This window comes from Melampsora larici-populina (genome assembly GCF_000204055.1).
Source record: "Melampsora larici-populina 98AG31 unplaced genomic scaffold MELLAscaffold_13, whole genome shotgun sequence".
Classification (NCBI taxonomy): Eukaryota; Fungi; Basidiomycota; class Pucciniomycetes; order Pucciniales; family Melampsoraceae; genus Melampsora; species Melampsora laricis-populina.
The window spans coordinates 1,511,654-1,528,006 of NW_006768777.1; the positions used below are offsets into that span (position 1 = coordinate 1,511,654).

At 41.1% G+C, this 16,353-nt stretch overlaps 2 protein-coding genes across 2 annotated transcripts; both read right to left on the reverse strand.

Moving 5' to 3' along the window:
* Positions 1–1,459: 1,459 nt before the first annotated feature.
* MELLADRAFT_35170 (uncharacterized protein) lies at positions 1,460–2,416 on the reverse strand (the record flags this gene model as incomplete). The annotated part of the gene is made up of 6 exons (XM_007408705.1): positions 1,460–1,493; positions 1,689–1,811; positions 1,910–2,022; positions 2,108–2,151; positions 2,247–2,271; positions 2,351–2,416. Coding segments are annotated over 6 exons (405 nt in total), but the record flags the coding sequence as incomplete, so codon positions are not given.
* An 11,351-nt stretch (positions 2,417–13,767) lies between these two features.
* MELLADRAFT_35139 (uncharacterized protein) lies at positions 13,768–14,048 on the reverse strand (the record flags this gene model as incomplete). The annotated part of the gene is made up of 2 exons (XM_007408704.1): positions 13,768–13,897; positions 13,996–14,048. Coding segments are annotated over 2 exons (183 nt in total), but the record flags the coding sequence as incomplete, so codon positions are not given.
* Between the last annotated feature and the right edge of the window lie 2,305 nt (positions 14,049–16,353).

The following is a 16,353-nucleotide window of genomic DNA, read 5'->3' on the forward strand; positions in this document are numbered from 1 at the left end:
ATTTCTAACTCATCCTTTTACCAATCATAGGCTTGGAGCACATCTGATTGTACAAATTTGAAGGCTGCAATTCGTCCTGTGGTCAAGAAGCTAGTCAGATATTCCACATTAGCTTTGAAGAAATTGGTCTACATATGTTCTCCAATACTCGACCCTGGCCGAAAGCTCAACACTGTGACGGATTTTACTTTGGAAGAGCTTGGTTTTGGCAAGGATCAACTTATAGCATACTTTACCGAGCAAGCTCGTCATTTCAAACGGGCTCAAGATCCTGATATCAAAGTTGTCAAACCGGACCCCGTGCTCAAAAGTGACGACAACAGACCACACCATTTTATTAAACGACACAAATTTATCCAACTTGAAGCGAGATGAGGGAGTATCTTCTTGCCCCGCTTGTGGATGAACGCACCAATATATTAGTCTTCTGGAAAACTAATCAGTCAAACTGGCCAATACTTGCTCGCATGGCTCTGTTCATGCTAGCCATCCTTGCTTTGGGTGGCCCTTCAGAAAGGATCTTTTCTGCTGGATTGAGGGTGATGTCTGATTATTGTTCAAGTATGACCAATCAAAACTTTGAAGCTCAGATTTGTCTCAAGTCATGGGGGTTTGTTTTGAGCTTGTAGTTTCTTTTTATTTCTCTACTCTGGTTAATTTTTTTTTCTTGTTGTTTCTTATTTCAATTTTCTACGCGCTCCTTTGTTTAACTTGTTTTTTTTTTGTTTTTCCTTTACATACATGCTGAAATTGATCATTCTGGTGCCCTTGAATTAGCTCACAAAAGGCTGGGCCGAGCCAGGGCCATCCCGAGCTCCCCGGTGGCCATCTTGAGTGCCTCGCGGCCGAGGCCTGATCCTACCTGGCCCCGGGGCCGGCCACGCAGCGCCGGGGCCGGGTCATAGCCCTAGGTTTTGGGTTTGCATAGGACAAACCGTAAAACACATGTAATGAATGTATACATTCATTGTACGAAAAGCTTCTCGCACTTTAGTAAATTTTTTGTTATCCCAATCAAGTTAATTTGCTAACGAACCATTGAAATCTATAGACAATAATCTATGTGTTTTTTCTTTATAAGCACTCGAGTACCTAGGGGCAGGTGTGTTGGCTGTGATAGAGGCATATTGGACATTTACATCAGATTCGAGCCCAAGCAGCGATAAGTTCAAAGAGATGAACACTTATTCAAATGTCAGGATTTTCCCACTTGTGTATACTTTAACGAGGCTTTACGAATATACAAAAAGGAAAAACGCCTCGCATCCACCTCGCGACGCGGGCGAGGAGAAAAAACTAAGTTTGTTCATTCTATATAGAGATTCTGTATGAAGATGATATGTTGTTAAGTCAAGGGAACGTGACCAGAACCAAGACAAGCTTTCAAAACAAGGTTGTGAATTGAAGGACGATCTGTTTGATTTACACTATGTTATTAATACGTTTTTTCTTGAGCTCGTTATACTTCGTCTGCCACTAAAGCCACGATCATCCTGTTTACATATAATTCACAGTATAATTTGTGTTGATTGTCGATAACCAATGTGGAATGGAGATCCGATGATGTGGAAATGTCGTGCATATGTAGGGTATTGTTCATAACCGTGGAATACCGAGTAGATCATATATCATGAGATCAGTTCATGATGACGACGAGGAGGCAGGCAAACATTGAAAAAATGACGCACCGATAAAGGTAATAGAAAAAGGTGATCAGATAAAACCCCAGTTTGAAAAAAGTCTCTTTCTTATGCTGTCCCAATGTCCGAAAGATCTCTGTAGCATCATACATGTGATTTTTATTGAGTACTCTACAACAGAAGAAGGAATTATGATAATTGTAAGTCGCGTAGTCTAGTGGAACGGGTTCTGCGGATGGGAGAAAAATGAAGAGTATAATTGACTAAACTTATTGACGTTCCACGCAACCAGAGGCGCATTGATGATTGTAGCAATTAACTGAAAGCCCATTACAAAGCAGACTACTAAGAACATATGTGCCCCCATTTCCGGTAGTACAAACTGTTAAATTTGAATGTATCATCAGCTAAATGATAACCGATCCAGTGATTCAGGCGGTCAAAAGGGTCTGGGAGAAAATCCACACCTGATTCAACTTGTTACATAGGTCGATCGGATTCAAGTAATCGCCTGATGAGAATGAAGGCAAGTGCATTCGGAAATGATCAAACAACATCAGCATTTGAATGGCCGTGGATTCAAAATAGATCAGTGAGCATACTGACATTCTAGATCTGAAAACATGATAATCTAAATTGAAGAACATGTTCAACCTGGTCAGTTGGATGATCGATGGTGATTGATAGTATTGTCTGAAAAGAAGACCGACGTAGAATACCGCTGTAAAGAGTAAAACTGCGGCCACGATGACTCCTAAAAGAAAAAGCCATGCTTCCTGTAATATCAAGACATTGAGAACATTAGCTCAAGCTGAAAAGTGGTATCTATGTAGTCCAACAAAGGAAAATGAACTTACATTACTCATTTTAAATTTCAAACCTTGGAGAAAGTGTGATTTGTTTCTTTCTTGTTTTCCTTGAATGTAGGTAGAATGAGAATGTTGAGTTTCCTTCTTTCCGCTTTATTGTCTTGATTGGAGTGTTGATGATGATGACTGGTGAAGTAGAACTTGAGTTGTTGTCTTGATCAGTATCACTGCTGAGTCTTTGGCTGATGAAGCTTCTTGATCGGTTTGGGTGACATGTCAGTAAGTTCTGTATCTTCAACTGTTCGATCAGCTTACATTTCACTCGTCACGTGATCAACACAATCCACCGACTTCAACTTTCCTCACTCTGACTGATAATGACATCTCACAGATAATTATAGCAGGTATTAAAACCTGGCTGCTCCGTGCTGGTGTTGCTCAAGAGGGTGACCTTGGAATGCAATCAGTCTCGTTCCTTCCACAATGGTTCGAGATCCTAGTACTGGGTATATGCTTATACTGTGTCACCCACTTTATACTTACTCTAGTTGCTTCGACTAGAGCCTTTTACATTTTCCTCTTCTTTACATTTCAATATCCTAGTCAAGCAACTAGCATCTTGGCTATACTCTTGATACCTAGTCTTAAGATATATAAAGAATTCCAGTACTCCAGGAAAACACTCTTCTTCCACAACCCTTTGGATAGTTGAATACTCACAATTTGCAATTCCCTAGACATTAATCCAACTGGAGAAGCTGCAGGGGGGAGGTCCTCTTCCCTTCACCTTGTCAGTCTCTTTCTTGTCTATCCTCTCAAGAATCTAAGACTTTCTTCCACTACAATTGAACAGAAGAGTCAATCCCTAATTATCAGCATTGAACACCTCTCTTCAACCACTACAATAATGAAGAACTTCACAATCTTCATCCTAGTAATCAGCCTGACCCATGTGTTTTCCAATTCAAGACTAACTACCGTGAAAATATATCATAAGCCAAATGACAGTTGGAATGAGAGTGGCAAAAACAATACATAATTTATTTGTTGAAAGAAGAAGTAGTGAGTTCAATCTTGGCATGTCATCACAACCACCTTCTCACCAGGTATTTGGGTGTTGGAATCTAGTCAAGGGGAAATTTTGGTAGGAATTTGTACTTGGATTTGCTGTGTTGGGCAGATCATCTTATATAATAATTCAAGGCCTGAAGGATGGCTCTCTGCTTCCGCAAGCTGTTTGACACTGCCAATGTGCCATTCACATTTGATAAATTCAACTGGAGAAGCTTTGGGGCAGGTTGTCTTCTCTTGCCCTATACTGTCTCTTCTGTAAGGATTTGAGATATTTAAGCCTTGATTGTAGCAACAAAACACAAAAATAGAGTTTCAAACAACTGAACAAGCAAATTCAGTAACAGAACAACACACAAAATATACGTGTAAGAAACCTGCGCCATGTCCGTGTGGTGCTTGCTCGTCAACAAGCACACACTAGTTGCCTTTGTGTCTCAAAGGCAGTCTGTGTGCGCTTGTTGACGGGCGACTGCCACCAGGACACAGTGCTGAATAAGATCAACATGGATAGGAACTCCCACAGCCCCCAGCTTCTAGTCACTGGTAGGCCAGAGACTACCACAACTTCACCAGGACTTCATAATGATTTAAACATGGTACTTATCACTGTGTGGGTCATTCACAGCCCCCAATCACGACTGAGTGGAAGCCCAGTGCAGCCCATGGCTTGAAACCTTTTTTCAATTTTTTCTTAATTTTGTTTAAAGATGTTTTCAATATGCTGTGTGGCATATCTCTACCAGTTATCACAAAGATATTGTGCAGTCATCAGAAAGATCCTGATCAGTCATTGGTAAGATCCCAACTGAGTGTTGAACAAGTGTTTGACAGCTATGGAGGCTCCATATCAATAAGTATCACATTCCTTTTGCACGCAATCCAATTATTGCACTAACTCTGAGATGTCAGGACAAGGTGGCACCCTCACACAATGGAAAATCCAAGTTTCCTTTTGCTGAGAACATAGACTCCATTTCAACACTTTCCCTGGCAGCCAAGTGGCTGCACATACAAATGGAAATCAGTGTATGTCTCCATCCAAATATCAGTCCTATAAAGGACGGCAGGGCAAGTCGTTACATGTAGCTTCTTCCAAGTCAGCTCCTAAAGCGGAGGACTGGCAATATCAGTTCAAAGTCTATATAGTCCTTGCTTTGTTACCTCATTTCAGCTCTGGAGAGGCTGGAGACACCTCTGCCAAAATACTTGACTGACTCTTGCAACTCATTCAAATTGGTAACATATGTGTTTTGGGATCTTTCAACCGTGGTGATGGAGAAAAGCTCACGTAGTTGGTTGAACAGCACCACACCAAGCAAGCCTTGGAGATGGGTGGCCCCATATGATGAAAAAGCCCAATTTGCATTTTGCTTTGGTATCACAGATTCCATGTCCATCTCAACTATACGTTTAGGAATTTGTCTATGGATTTGGGTTTAATCCTCTCAAGCATCTTATCTTCTGGTGGGAAAAGCTTCAAGGGTAAGGTGTTAATTGATTCAGGTGCATTGGGTAGTTTTTTGGATGAAACCTTTGTTTCAAAGCATGGATTGGCTGTGAAGTTGCGACCTTTTCCAATTTTGTGTGTAACTTTTGATGGTTTTTCTGGGAAGGATGGTCTGGTGACTCACTCTTGGACTGGTTGTCTTTCTATTGAAGATGATTCCAACAAATTATTCAATTCTGAATGATCATTAGATGTAACTGTCTTGGGAGCAGCAAGGATATGATGTGATCTTAGGCATGAACTTGCTTAGAAGGCATGATGGATGGTTGGTTGGTTGCTCTCCATCCTTGCAAAGCTCCTTCTTTATCAGAGAGTTTTAACTCTTTTGGTGAATATTCAACACATTCTCTTGTTCCATCTTCTTCAAAATCTTCAATTTTTTCTGCAAAGCTTTCAACTTTTGTCACTTTACCTGCAATTCTGTTTGAATTCACCAGATTTGCTGATGTATTTAAACCACAGAGTGTTTTTTTACCTCCACATTGACCGGGTTTTGATATGAAGATAGGTCTGAAGGATGGTGCAGTTCCAACGTATGGTGCAGCTCCAACATATGGTGGGTTGTATTTGTTGTCTCAAGTTGAAGAATGTCAGTTGAAGGAGTGGATTGATCAACAGTTAGCAAAAGGCAAAATTTGACCATCATTGTCACCAGCTTCTTCTTTTGTTTTCTTTGTCAAATGTCCAGGCAAAAAGAATTGACCTTGCGTGGATTATCAATCTTGAAATTCTATTTCTATTCATGACAGTTTCCTGATTCCGCTGTTGGGAGATCTCTTAACTACAGTGTCAGGATGTATTTTTTTCCTAAATTAGACTTGAAATTGGTGTTCAATTTTATTAGGATCAAGTAGGGAGATGAGTGGAAAACTGTGTTTCACACTCTGTGGGGTTTATTTGAATGCTTGGTTATGCCATTTGGGTTGGCCAATGGACCAGCTTGTTTTCAGTGCTTTATTCATTCTGTTTTGTCTGAATATTTAGGTATCTCTTGTTTTTTGTTCATCAATGATATTCTTGTTTTTCTAAAACTTGTGAAGAACATCAAATTCATGGAGCTCAAATGTTGGACAAATTGCAACAGCATAATCTCAGTGTATCACAAGATAAATGTCAATTTTTCAAGTCTAAGGTTGCATTCCTAGGGTTTGTAATTTCAAATGATGGTTTGAGAATGGATCCAGCTAAATTGAAAACTATTTCTGAATGTCCTTACCCTGTTAACTCCAAGCAACTTCACTTTTTTAGAATTTACCAATTTTTATTGACGCTTGACTTCTTTAACTTAGAAAAATGTGGATGTAGTGGCAGGGTTGGTTTGATCAGCCTGAGTAGTTTGCTTCTTTCTTGACAGACGGTGCCCAAAGGCACAACGGTACCGTCTATTTCCACGAGACAGGATGGATGTTGGACTATGGGTCATACAGGGAAATATCCCTATACTGGGGGAGGGGAAATTTCCCGTGACGAGTACCTTGGAATAATCAAGGTTGAAAATTTTCTCACTCTCTGAAAATTTTCCGTTATCCCTGCTCGTTCTGGGAAATCATCACATCAACTCTTTTCTCTCTCTCACATTACAAGCTCTGCAGCTTGTCTTTCCTTTTCAAACCCACCCACCGCCCTCAATAGGAAACAGGGAAGTGTAATAAAGGGTAACCTTGGTATAATTAGAGATATGATGGTATGTGTAGAAAATGTTGTATGTAAGTTGTAGAGGGAGTGCCTAGCCCACCGTTCAGCGCTCTCCCTCCTACTGTTACTGGTGGTCTTATCTCCCTCAGCCCTTGTCAGGGTTGGCCCCCCCCAAGAAACCAAGAATATTCATTACAAATACTTTAGGTTTGCATAGGACAAACCAAAGACAAACTTATATATTATATTACATTATTAAGTCTTATGTTAGTATACAAAATGAATAATAAGAAAAAAATAAGTATACACACTTAGACATCGTTGAGTAAAGTGTGGATGCATCTTTTAAAAGTTTTCACTACTGCTCCTCTTCCTTCCTCTTTCAATAAACCTAGGGCTTTACAAGTCTGATCATGCTAACCCGTGTTATTTCATGCCTTGGCAGACGTTGAAGCCATGGCAAGCACAATGGGCCTCTTATTGTAGCTCATTCCATTTTCAAATTTTACATACTCCTGGGGAAGCAAATTTGGTGGACCCTGTATCAAGGCAACCAGATTATGAGATTCCTTTGGGTGAGCAGAATAGTATGACACTCTCAAAACCTTCTATGATAAAGGATGATGTATTGGTATGTTCTGTGGACTAGCAAATTAGGCAGCGGGCACCACCCTCTGGTGTTCTATGCAGGGTTTCAGGGGCTCTCATGATTATGAAAAGCCATAAACATCACCAAATTTCAGTCTATACATAGAGACAAGTACATACTTTCAAAAAGCAAAGCCTGCTATTGAAAAGCATGTCATGAAAGATTTCTCAATCCACATATAAGCTGAAATTACCTGCTTCAATGAGGGGAGTACATGATCTGGTATTTCATGTTTATCTCCTTAGGAAACACAAACCAGATTCTACTCAACAATGCCAACAAAAAGAACCAAGACCAGCTTTTATTGAAGACAATGAAGAATTAGAAGTATTATAAATATTAGATTGCCACAAGAGATACAATAAGGTGGAATATCTAGTTAGTTGGAAATGTTTCAGCTCAGAGCATAATTCATGGGAGCCTGAAATCAATTTAAAAAAAAAGTAGTGAATTATGCAATGAATTAAACAGCAAGTTTCCAAATGCAATAAGAAATTACCAAAGGACACGGAGTAAGTGATAGGGCAAGCTTCTTCCCACTGGGTTTTTTAATGCTGCCTGTGGAATTCAGGAACACAGAACTTACAAGAGAGAGTTTGGACGTAAAAGGGGGGATAATGTTATGATCTCAGGATGCATGTAAAGGCCTGTGAAAGACTTGTATTATATGTCACAAGACAGACTACTCTATTTGTATACGTCACATCTGTATGATTGCTCTCCTTTTCCTCATCCAACAATCAACTCATTAGGTGTAGTTTTGCTCCTTGAACCTTGTTGGCAAACCCTTTTCTGAGCCTTAACACCAAGGTGACGCCAGGCAACACAGGAGGTTACACCAACACCAAAGAAGAGACAACCAAAGTCAAAGGTAAAGTTTGTTTTAAAGCTTGAAATTCTTCATCCATAGCATTCATACAGTCCTTGTTTACCGTAGCAAAAGCATCATGTAATCCATCATTAATCTTGACTTCCAAACCTTTAACAGAAACATTCTCTTCAAATTCAGTCTGCAAGACATCCATTACCTCAGCCTGAGCCTGAGCAATGGAAGTGGCAATAATGGTACCAATGGCATTAGAAGCCGTGTTGTTTCAAGCATTGATAACAAACAGCGTTGACAGAATTGTTGAAAGATTCAAATCGTGGTTCCAAGTATTGCTAGATAAGTTGTTGTTCTGAGGACAATAAAACATAGAGTGGTACCACCTGCTTTGGTGACAATTCAGTTGGTGTTTGAGACATCATCAACCAATGTAACAGAAAGATAGACAAAAAAGTGATTGAAGACTAGAGATCAAACAAAGTAGTAGCAGTTTAAAATCTCCAGATGTTTCCCTTATAGATAGATCAATGGCCCAGAAAAGGAAAGATAACAAAATATCCAAAATTGAGAGAAACTCTAATATGCACAAAGATAAGAAAATGATGTGATAACATATCCGTAAACAGAAACAAATCACAGAGTTCAACAACTGTAAGATAAACCTCCTAAAAGACTGAAAAGACAGATTATGCACAAATATCAACAGCCTAACTATACAAAAGAACCAAAAAATATCATATACAGTGATATTGGAACGAGATGTAAACAAAATTAACAAACTGGCAAAAAAAACTAAAAAGAAGAAAAAACACAAAACAAATTAAGAAAGAGATTTTTTTCAATGATCAAATTATACTGTAAGGGCCTTGGTCTAGGGTCTCAAAGAGCATAGCTCTAATCAAGATTTTACTCAGATTTTCAAAGGTGACAAATACTTTAATAATTTGAAAAAGAAAACATAAGAAATCACAACTTAAGACACTATGTATACATATCCTATTATCTAACATGTTTTCCCTTAACAATGCAATTCCAATTTTTGTCTAACAACTGTTTCTTATCAACAAGTCTTATCTATCTTAATACATTCTCACAGTTCCTTACTTCTTGGGTAAGGTATATGTAAGAAAGGTTGTTGTTCCTCCTACCAAATCTTATCTTTGGTTTAAACTTTCTTACTTAGGTTGTATTACTAAGTTTGTTACTTATAATACAAATTTTTCTCAACCTTGGCACTATTTTCTGCTGAGGTTGAGGTGTGTTTGGGGGAGCCCGGGCGCGGGATCGGCAGGCTTTGCGTCACGGTGTAATTGCCGCTGACGCCTGTTGATCTCTCGCCCAGCTGGGTGGGTGGGTGGAATTTTAAAACTTAAGTTGAATCAAAATGAAATATTCAGTTATTTCCACCTTGAGAATGGATGAAGTTTTGGTGACGTGTTGAGAGAGTGAGGAATTCGGTTTGCTTATGCAACTCCCAAATTCACTATGTGAAAACTTTGCCTATGGTTATGGGTTTTCCCTCTCTCCGCAAAACTGTATCATGGAACTAAGTCGTAAGTCGTTCCTTTGGTAAGACCATCAATCTGTAGTTTTGTTTTATCCTTTTAAGTCATTTGAAAAGTGTTTTACATATATTATACATCTACATATTTGAATTTGTTACATCCTTCCCACCTCGGTCAGAGAATTCCAAGCGGAGGCAAACTGGCAAGTGCGGAGAGTCAAGCGAATGTGAGCGCACCATTCCCAAGCTAGTTGATGGTGTATCAAATGTATCAGATATAACTAGAAAAAGATTGTACATATTTCCTTTTTTATCACATTGTTTTATAATAATTAGTGTGCCGTGTCATTGTAGCAATCACACTTTAAAAAAATCCCAGGCAGCTGATTATTGAGCTACCACAATTTCACATGACTGCATACATACTGCTGCTGGTGAGACAAACCCTGACAAACCTGGCAGCTGACGTGTGAAATCTATGCATATCCCAATATGTGGTACCGTGCTTCAAAGTTCACCCCCTTCTTCATCTAACCCCATAGGTTAAAACCATACTTGACCCAGAATCCGCCAAAGCTCATGAGACGTTTTCGACGTTTGAGGCTTAGGTCATGAGAGGCATTGGCCTTCACAAGATAAAGAAGCATCTGTGCTTCACAAACAAGATGGCTTGGAATATTAGCCATGATTACGTCACTCCAGTAAACAACATTTCTCAGGATTAGTGGCTCCTCTGATTGAAAAGATGATGTGTTTAGTCAGAATATTGGAAGGGGAGTGCAATTCAGTAGCCGCTATACGTTAGCGGCTAATCCCTGCTAACATCTACGCCACAGTTGTCTGTACTACAATCCAATTCCCTAAATACGCATCTGTGTGACACCTCTTCCCTATCTAGATCTACCCACCTCCGCTTGTCCATCCCCTTCCCTTCCCTATCTAGATCTACCCACCTCCGCTCGTCCATCCCCTTCCCGTGCATGCCAAAACGACCGGCTCCAAGTCATTCCAGCTGTATATTCGCAAAGGGCCACATCCTCATCCCGAAGGAAGCCAGGTGCATGGGTCAGAAGTCTTTAGCTTTAAGCTTCTCTGGCATTGACCCGCGGCATTACTTGCCTACTTAGGATTAGGCGAAGTTGTTGTCCTTGAGCATATCACCGTGTCCATGTGGCAGTCTCTCAAGGACGAGCGCACACGGACTCCCTTTGAGGCACAAAGGCAACTCGTGCGCTTGCCAACAAGCAAACATCAGACAAACACGGTGTATGTGTCCTGGATTGAAGATCATCGCCTCTCTTATTGCTCGAGAGAAAGGCGATATGGTCACCTTGCGAATGGCTTGTATTGGAGATGTTTGCCGAGCTTTTTGCCCAAGTGTCCTTTGGTGAGTCGGTGAGCATATTGTCCCGGAATGTTGGTCTCGGCCTGTGGGCTAAATTCGTCCCGGAAGGATGATGAGGCGTTGTCAACGCCAGATGTATATGTGACATCTACTTTGGTTGAGTGCGTGAGAAGATGTCTCGATTTGGAAGTTGCGTGTACAAAAGTGTCAGGGATAGCGGTTAGCGGTTAGCCGCTAAGTTATTGTCTGATGCTCCCTGTTTAGTCTACCCTTCGGCATCCAGTCAAGTCTACACTCCGACATCTTTTCTACGTAACACAATAGAATGTGAACCGACTGTACACGCCAACTCTGAACTTTAGCTTGAACAAGCCCTCTCTGCGCGGCCACGTCCGCGCGCCTCGCAGAGGGGCTTGGGACTAATCGTGAGTTCCTGGCACGGAGACTCCACGAGTTAAGTCCACTTATGTAGTTTTTCGCTGTTTCCCGCTTTCCTCACTGATAAAAACGACTTTACCTTGCAGGAAAAGTTGTTCGTATTTTTGTTCTACATGTGTTTCCATCATGATATCCTGGTTATCACTACTTCATCACCCTGGTCATGAGTTGTGTTTTCAAGCTCTTATGTCCCATATGTAAATGAATGTACAGCCTGTATTTGCATCGTACGTGATTTAAACATAAGGATGTGCAAAACATTTGGTGAGTTTGGCGCAGGCAGAAACTAGCGTACAAAAAGCACTGAAACCAGACCACAATACAGGCGGGTGTTGTAAGAATGTTAAAGCCACATCTCTGGCCGCATCAGATAGTTTGTCTACAATATGAGGCTATGAGGATGTGTAGAACAAAAATATGAACAACTTTTCCTGCAAGGTAAAGTTGTTTTTATCAGTGAGGAAAGCGGGGAAAAGCAAAAAACTACATAAGTGGACTTAACTCGTGGAGTCTCCGTGCCAGGAACTCACGATTAGTCCCAAGCCCCTCTGCGAGGCGCGCGGACGTGGCCGCGCAGAGAGGGCTTGTTCAAGCTAACTCTGAACTCCACTGATTTGGAAAATTAAATTGTAGAGCCTTCGCGGAACCCAAATCCAAGACATCGCGCCGAGGTTTTTGATATCATCGAGGATCGGAGCGACCGTATCTCCTTTTGAAGTTCCGAGGTTGCAAAAAATGATATTGGTCCCATGTCATGATTGGAGCCTAGTGTACTCTCGTGACATGGCTTATGTCGAATCGGAGATTTACAAAATCCACACAGGTTTCTGTTGAAGATTGTTCTCACGCCATGGCCAATTGGACTGCTATAAGAGCCGGCCGCTCAGCATCAGCTCCGGTTCCACATCTTTCTCTTGTGGAACTCGGAGCTAAAGACTATAGGTCTCTTATAGGTACGCAATCATATACCTCTGTCTTGCGGAACTGGGAGTTGTGGACTTGCAGCTGAGCCTTTCTCTTATGGTTTCTTCCCTGTAATTCTCTATTTCTTTTTTTTCCGGCTTGTCCAGAATCTAAGACTTTCTCTCATCAATTAACCTTCGACACCTCTCGTCAAGTACATCATAATGAAGAACATTGTGACTTTGATCTTACTCATCAGCCTCACCCTCGTGGTTTCAAGACCACCAGCAACGGTACCACTACAGAAAAGATGTGACCCTTTGGTATTTGGAAGTTGCGCGAAGCCAGTCAATCCACACGCTGCACGAAAGCGACCATGCACCTGTTACAACCAGTGCCTCAGGGGAAAACAGTGTGAAAAGGGTCACTAAAATTTCGCCCTTACGTTCCCCTCTTTGTGAGTGTCTCTGATATGAATATTCTATCTTGAGAAAATCATGATTAGATTGACGCTGACGCTAACATTCTTAGAGCCAGGTTTCGTTTCCCGGGCAGAATCACTGACCGCAATGATGTCATTCATTCTTATACGTATTACCACCCATCAGATCATCTCATCCACTCATTTAGCCAGTTTCCTGTTGTCAGGAGATTTTCTTTGCTTGTTACTACATTTGACAAAGACTTTATGCCTTTTGATCCCTTTGCATATTTGTGGCTTTTCTCCTAATGTTCAGCCGCACTTGCCATTTCTGAAAAGTTCTGTTTTGTAAGAGATCCTTGATCCTAATCAAGTTGACGCGGTATCAAACCATTGAAATCCATGGAGAATAATCTGGGCGTCTTTTGTTTAGAAGCACTCGAGGACCTAGGGTCAATGTGTTGGCTGTGAGAAATGCACGCTGGACATTCCTAGCAGATTCAAGCCCAAGCAGAAAGTCCAAAGAGATCAATGATCATTCAAAATGTCAGGATTGTTCCGCCTGTATATACTTGAACGAGGATTCGGGAATATACAAAAAGGAAACAGGCCTCGCATCCATCTTCGCGGCGCGGGCGAGAAGAAAAGACTTGGTATGCTTATTTTATATAGAGACTCTGTAAGAAGATGATACATTGATAGTTGAAGGGAACGTCGCCAGAACCAAGACAAGCCTTCAAAACAAAGTTGCGAATTGAAGGCCAATCTGTTTATTTTACTTCATTGAACTCCTTATACTTCGTCTGCCACTAAAGCCACAATCATCCTGTTTACATATAGTTCAGTGTGATTTGTTTTGAAGGCTGATAAGCAATGTGGAATGATTTAGAGATCGGATGATGTGAAAATGACGTGCATATGTGGGGTATCGTGCATAAGTCGTGGAATAGCAAGTAGATCATATATCATCAGATCGTCTCATAATGACTACGAGGAGGCAGGCAAACAATGAAAAATTACGCACCGATAAAGGAATAAAAAGAGGTGATCAGGTGAAACCCCAGTTTGAAAAAAGTCTTTTTCTTATGCTGTCCCAATGTCCGAAAGATCTCTGTAGCATCATACATGTGATCTTTATTGAGTACTCTCCAACAGAGGAAGGAATTATGATAATTGTAAGTCGCATAGTCTAGTGGAACGAGTTCTGCGGATGGGAGAAAAATGAAGAGGATAATTGACTAAACTTATTGACGTTCCATGCAACCAGAGGCGCATTGATGAGTTTAGCAATTAACTGAAAAAGTAATCGCCTGATGAGAATGAAGGCAAGTGCATCCAGAATTGTTGAACCAACACCAGCTTTTGAATGGCCGTGAAGTTACATCACCCTAATACATCAGTGAGCATACCGACATTCTATATCTGAAAACATGATAATCTGATTTGAAGGACATGTTCAACCTGGTCAGTCGGATGATCGATAGTGATCGATAGTATTTTCTGACAAGAACGCCGACGTAGAATACTGCTGTAAAGATAAAACTGCGGCCATGATGACTCCTGAAAGAAAAAGCCATGCTTCCTGTAATATCAAAACATTGAGAACATCAGCTCAAGCTGAAAAGCGGTTGTATCTAGTCAAACAAGGGAAAATGAAGTTACGTTACTCATTTTAAATTTCAAACCTTGGAGAAAGTGATGTGGATTTGTTTCTTTCTTGTTTTCCTTGATTGTAAGTAGGATGAGAATGTTGAGTTTCTTTCTTGAACTGTTCGATCAGCTTACATCTCACTCGTCACGTGATCAACACGCTCAGCCGACTTCAACAGTTGAACGTCCGTTCTCAATCAGTACACCAATCAAGAATTAACAAATTATCAGGAACATCCGAGGTATGCTCACGAAGCTAGTGCACCTATTCATAAACAACTTTCACTCCTCCAAATGGCAGGTGTAACTATATCAATTGTGAATTGTCAAAAAGCTTCAACAGTTCAAAAATTCCTTTGATGACAATCTGAGATTCTTCACGTTTCCTTCCAATATGAGCCATGATGTATATGCATGCCTTTCATCAAACTCCACCCCTACATATCTGGGTTGGGTTCAAGAGCTCAAGGTTGTTTGGAACTGTACCACAATAACAGAGTGCTCCATCCAATCATGAGGTATCACCTCTCTGTTAAACTTACTGCTGTACATCCCACTCGTCATGTTTTGAGCAAACAGGTTTATTAATTTCAACAAAGATATCCTGGTTGGACAGCTATATTTTGGAGAAAGATACAGATGATTCAAACTATATGTAGCTCGTTGTAGCTCATTTAACACTGTAAAGACCAACGGACTATTGCCATTGTGTGAAGTTTCTAGTGCTCAACCAACAGGAACAAGTCAGAAATTGGAAAGAAAACAGTCCCATGTTGCGAGCCCAAACGTCAAGAGCTCAGGAAAAATTGGCCGAGGTTGCTTCATCGCAGGGCTCAGCGGATGCAGATCCCCCGGGCGAGTCGAGCCACTGTAGCCCCAGGATGATATCCGGGTAAGCAGAAAGTGGCTTTGTACGCTATGAAACAGGGCGATTGTTTGTAAGTTAAGTGGTGGTCTCGAAGAGACGTATTCACAGGGGTTCACTCACAAAATGGAGCTTGGGCTCCGCAACACAATTGTCTGTGATGCTCTGCCCCACAGCAAACCGAAACTCGTTTGCAGGGATTCTGGAGAGGTCGCCAATTTGTTGAATCAGATTCTGGACAAAAGGCCTGGCACACACGACATTGATCAGCTCAAGACTTACACGCCATCGACCGTTGTGGGTGAGCCATCTGGGTTCAAGACTATAATCTTTGCAAATCAAACGGGACTCAACAAATCAGCTTCATGAGCAAAGCTAGATAGAATTCATGTTTGACTCACTGCACAAGTTTGGAACATGGCGCATGAAACCGGCGCGTTCTTCGGATTTACCATGTAGTTACAGACTCTGGATGACGTACAAACAGCAAGATTGAATTCAATTAATTCTCTTCGATTCATGTGTGACAAATCCAATTAGTCTGAAGGCGAAATAGTACTAACTTATGGCAGTCTTGTATGATTCCCCCATATTGCCCTCCATCTCCTTCACATGTGATGACGTTTTTGTTTTGGTTGGTATTGCGTCTTTCAAGTGTGCCACCTTGCCCGCGGGCCCGGGGATTGGACTCACGAGCGTGACTAAGAACCAGTAAATGTATTATGAGGATTAGGGCAAGAAATATCATCTCGTATCGATATCAAAACCAGTGAATATCCTGCTAACAAAAGTGATTGCCCCTGATGACTGATTGACTGGAGTAGATTCAATTTGGAAGAAGGAAAGTGGATTAACAAGGAGAAAAATTACAACGAAATAAGAGTCTATATAGATATCTTCTCTCATCTCTTGCAACTGACGAATTTCCTGAGACAATATCTTTTGGCCGTTAGGAGGGCTCGGGTGTCCCTCGATGCCTCGACAGCTGTTAATCGGAGAGGGTCGCTCTCAGGTGCCGTCGTAGGGGAATAACCAATTCTTAAAATCGAGTACTCTATGTAGCACGCGTGATACAGTCGTTCTCAGA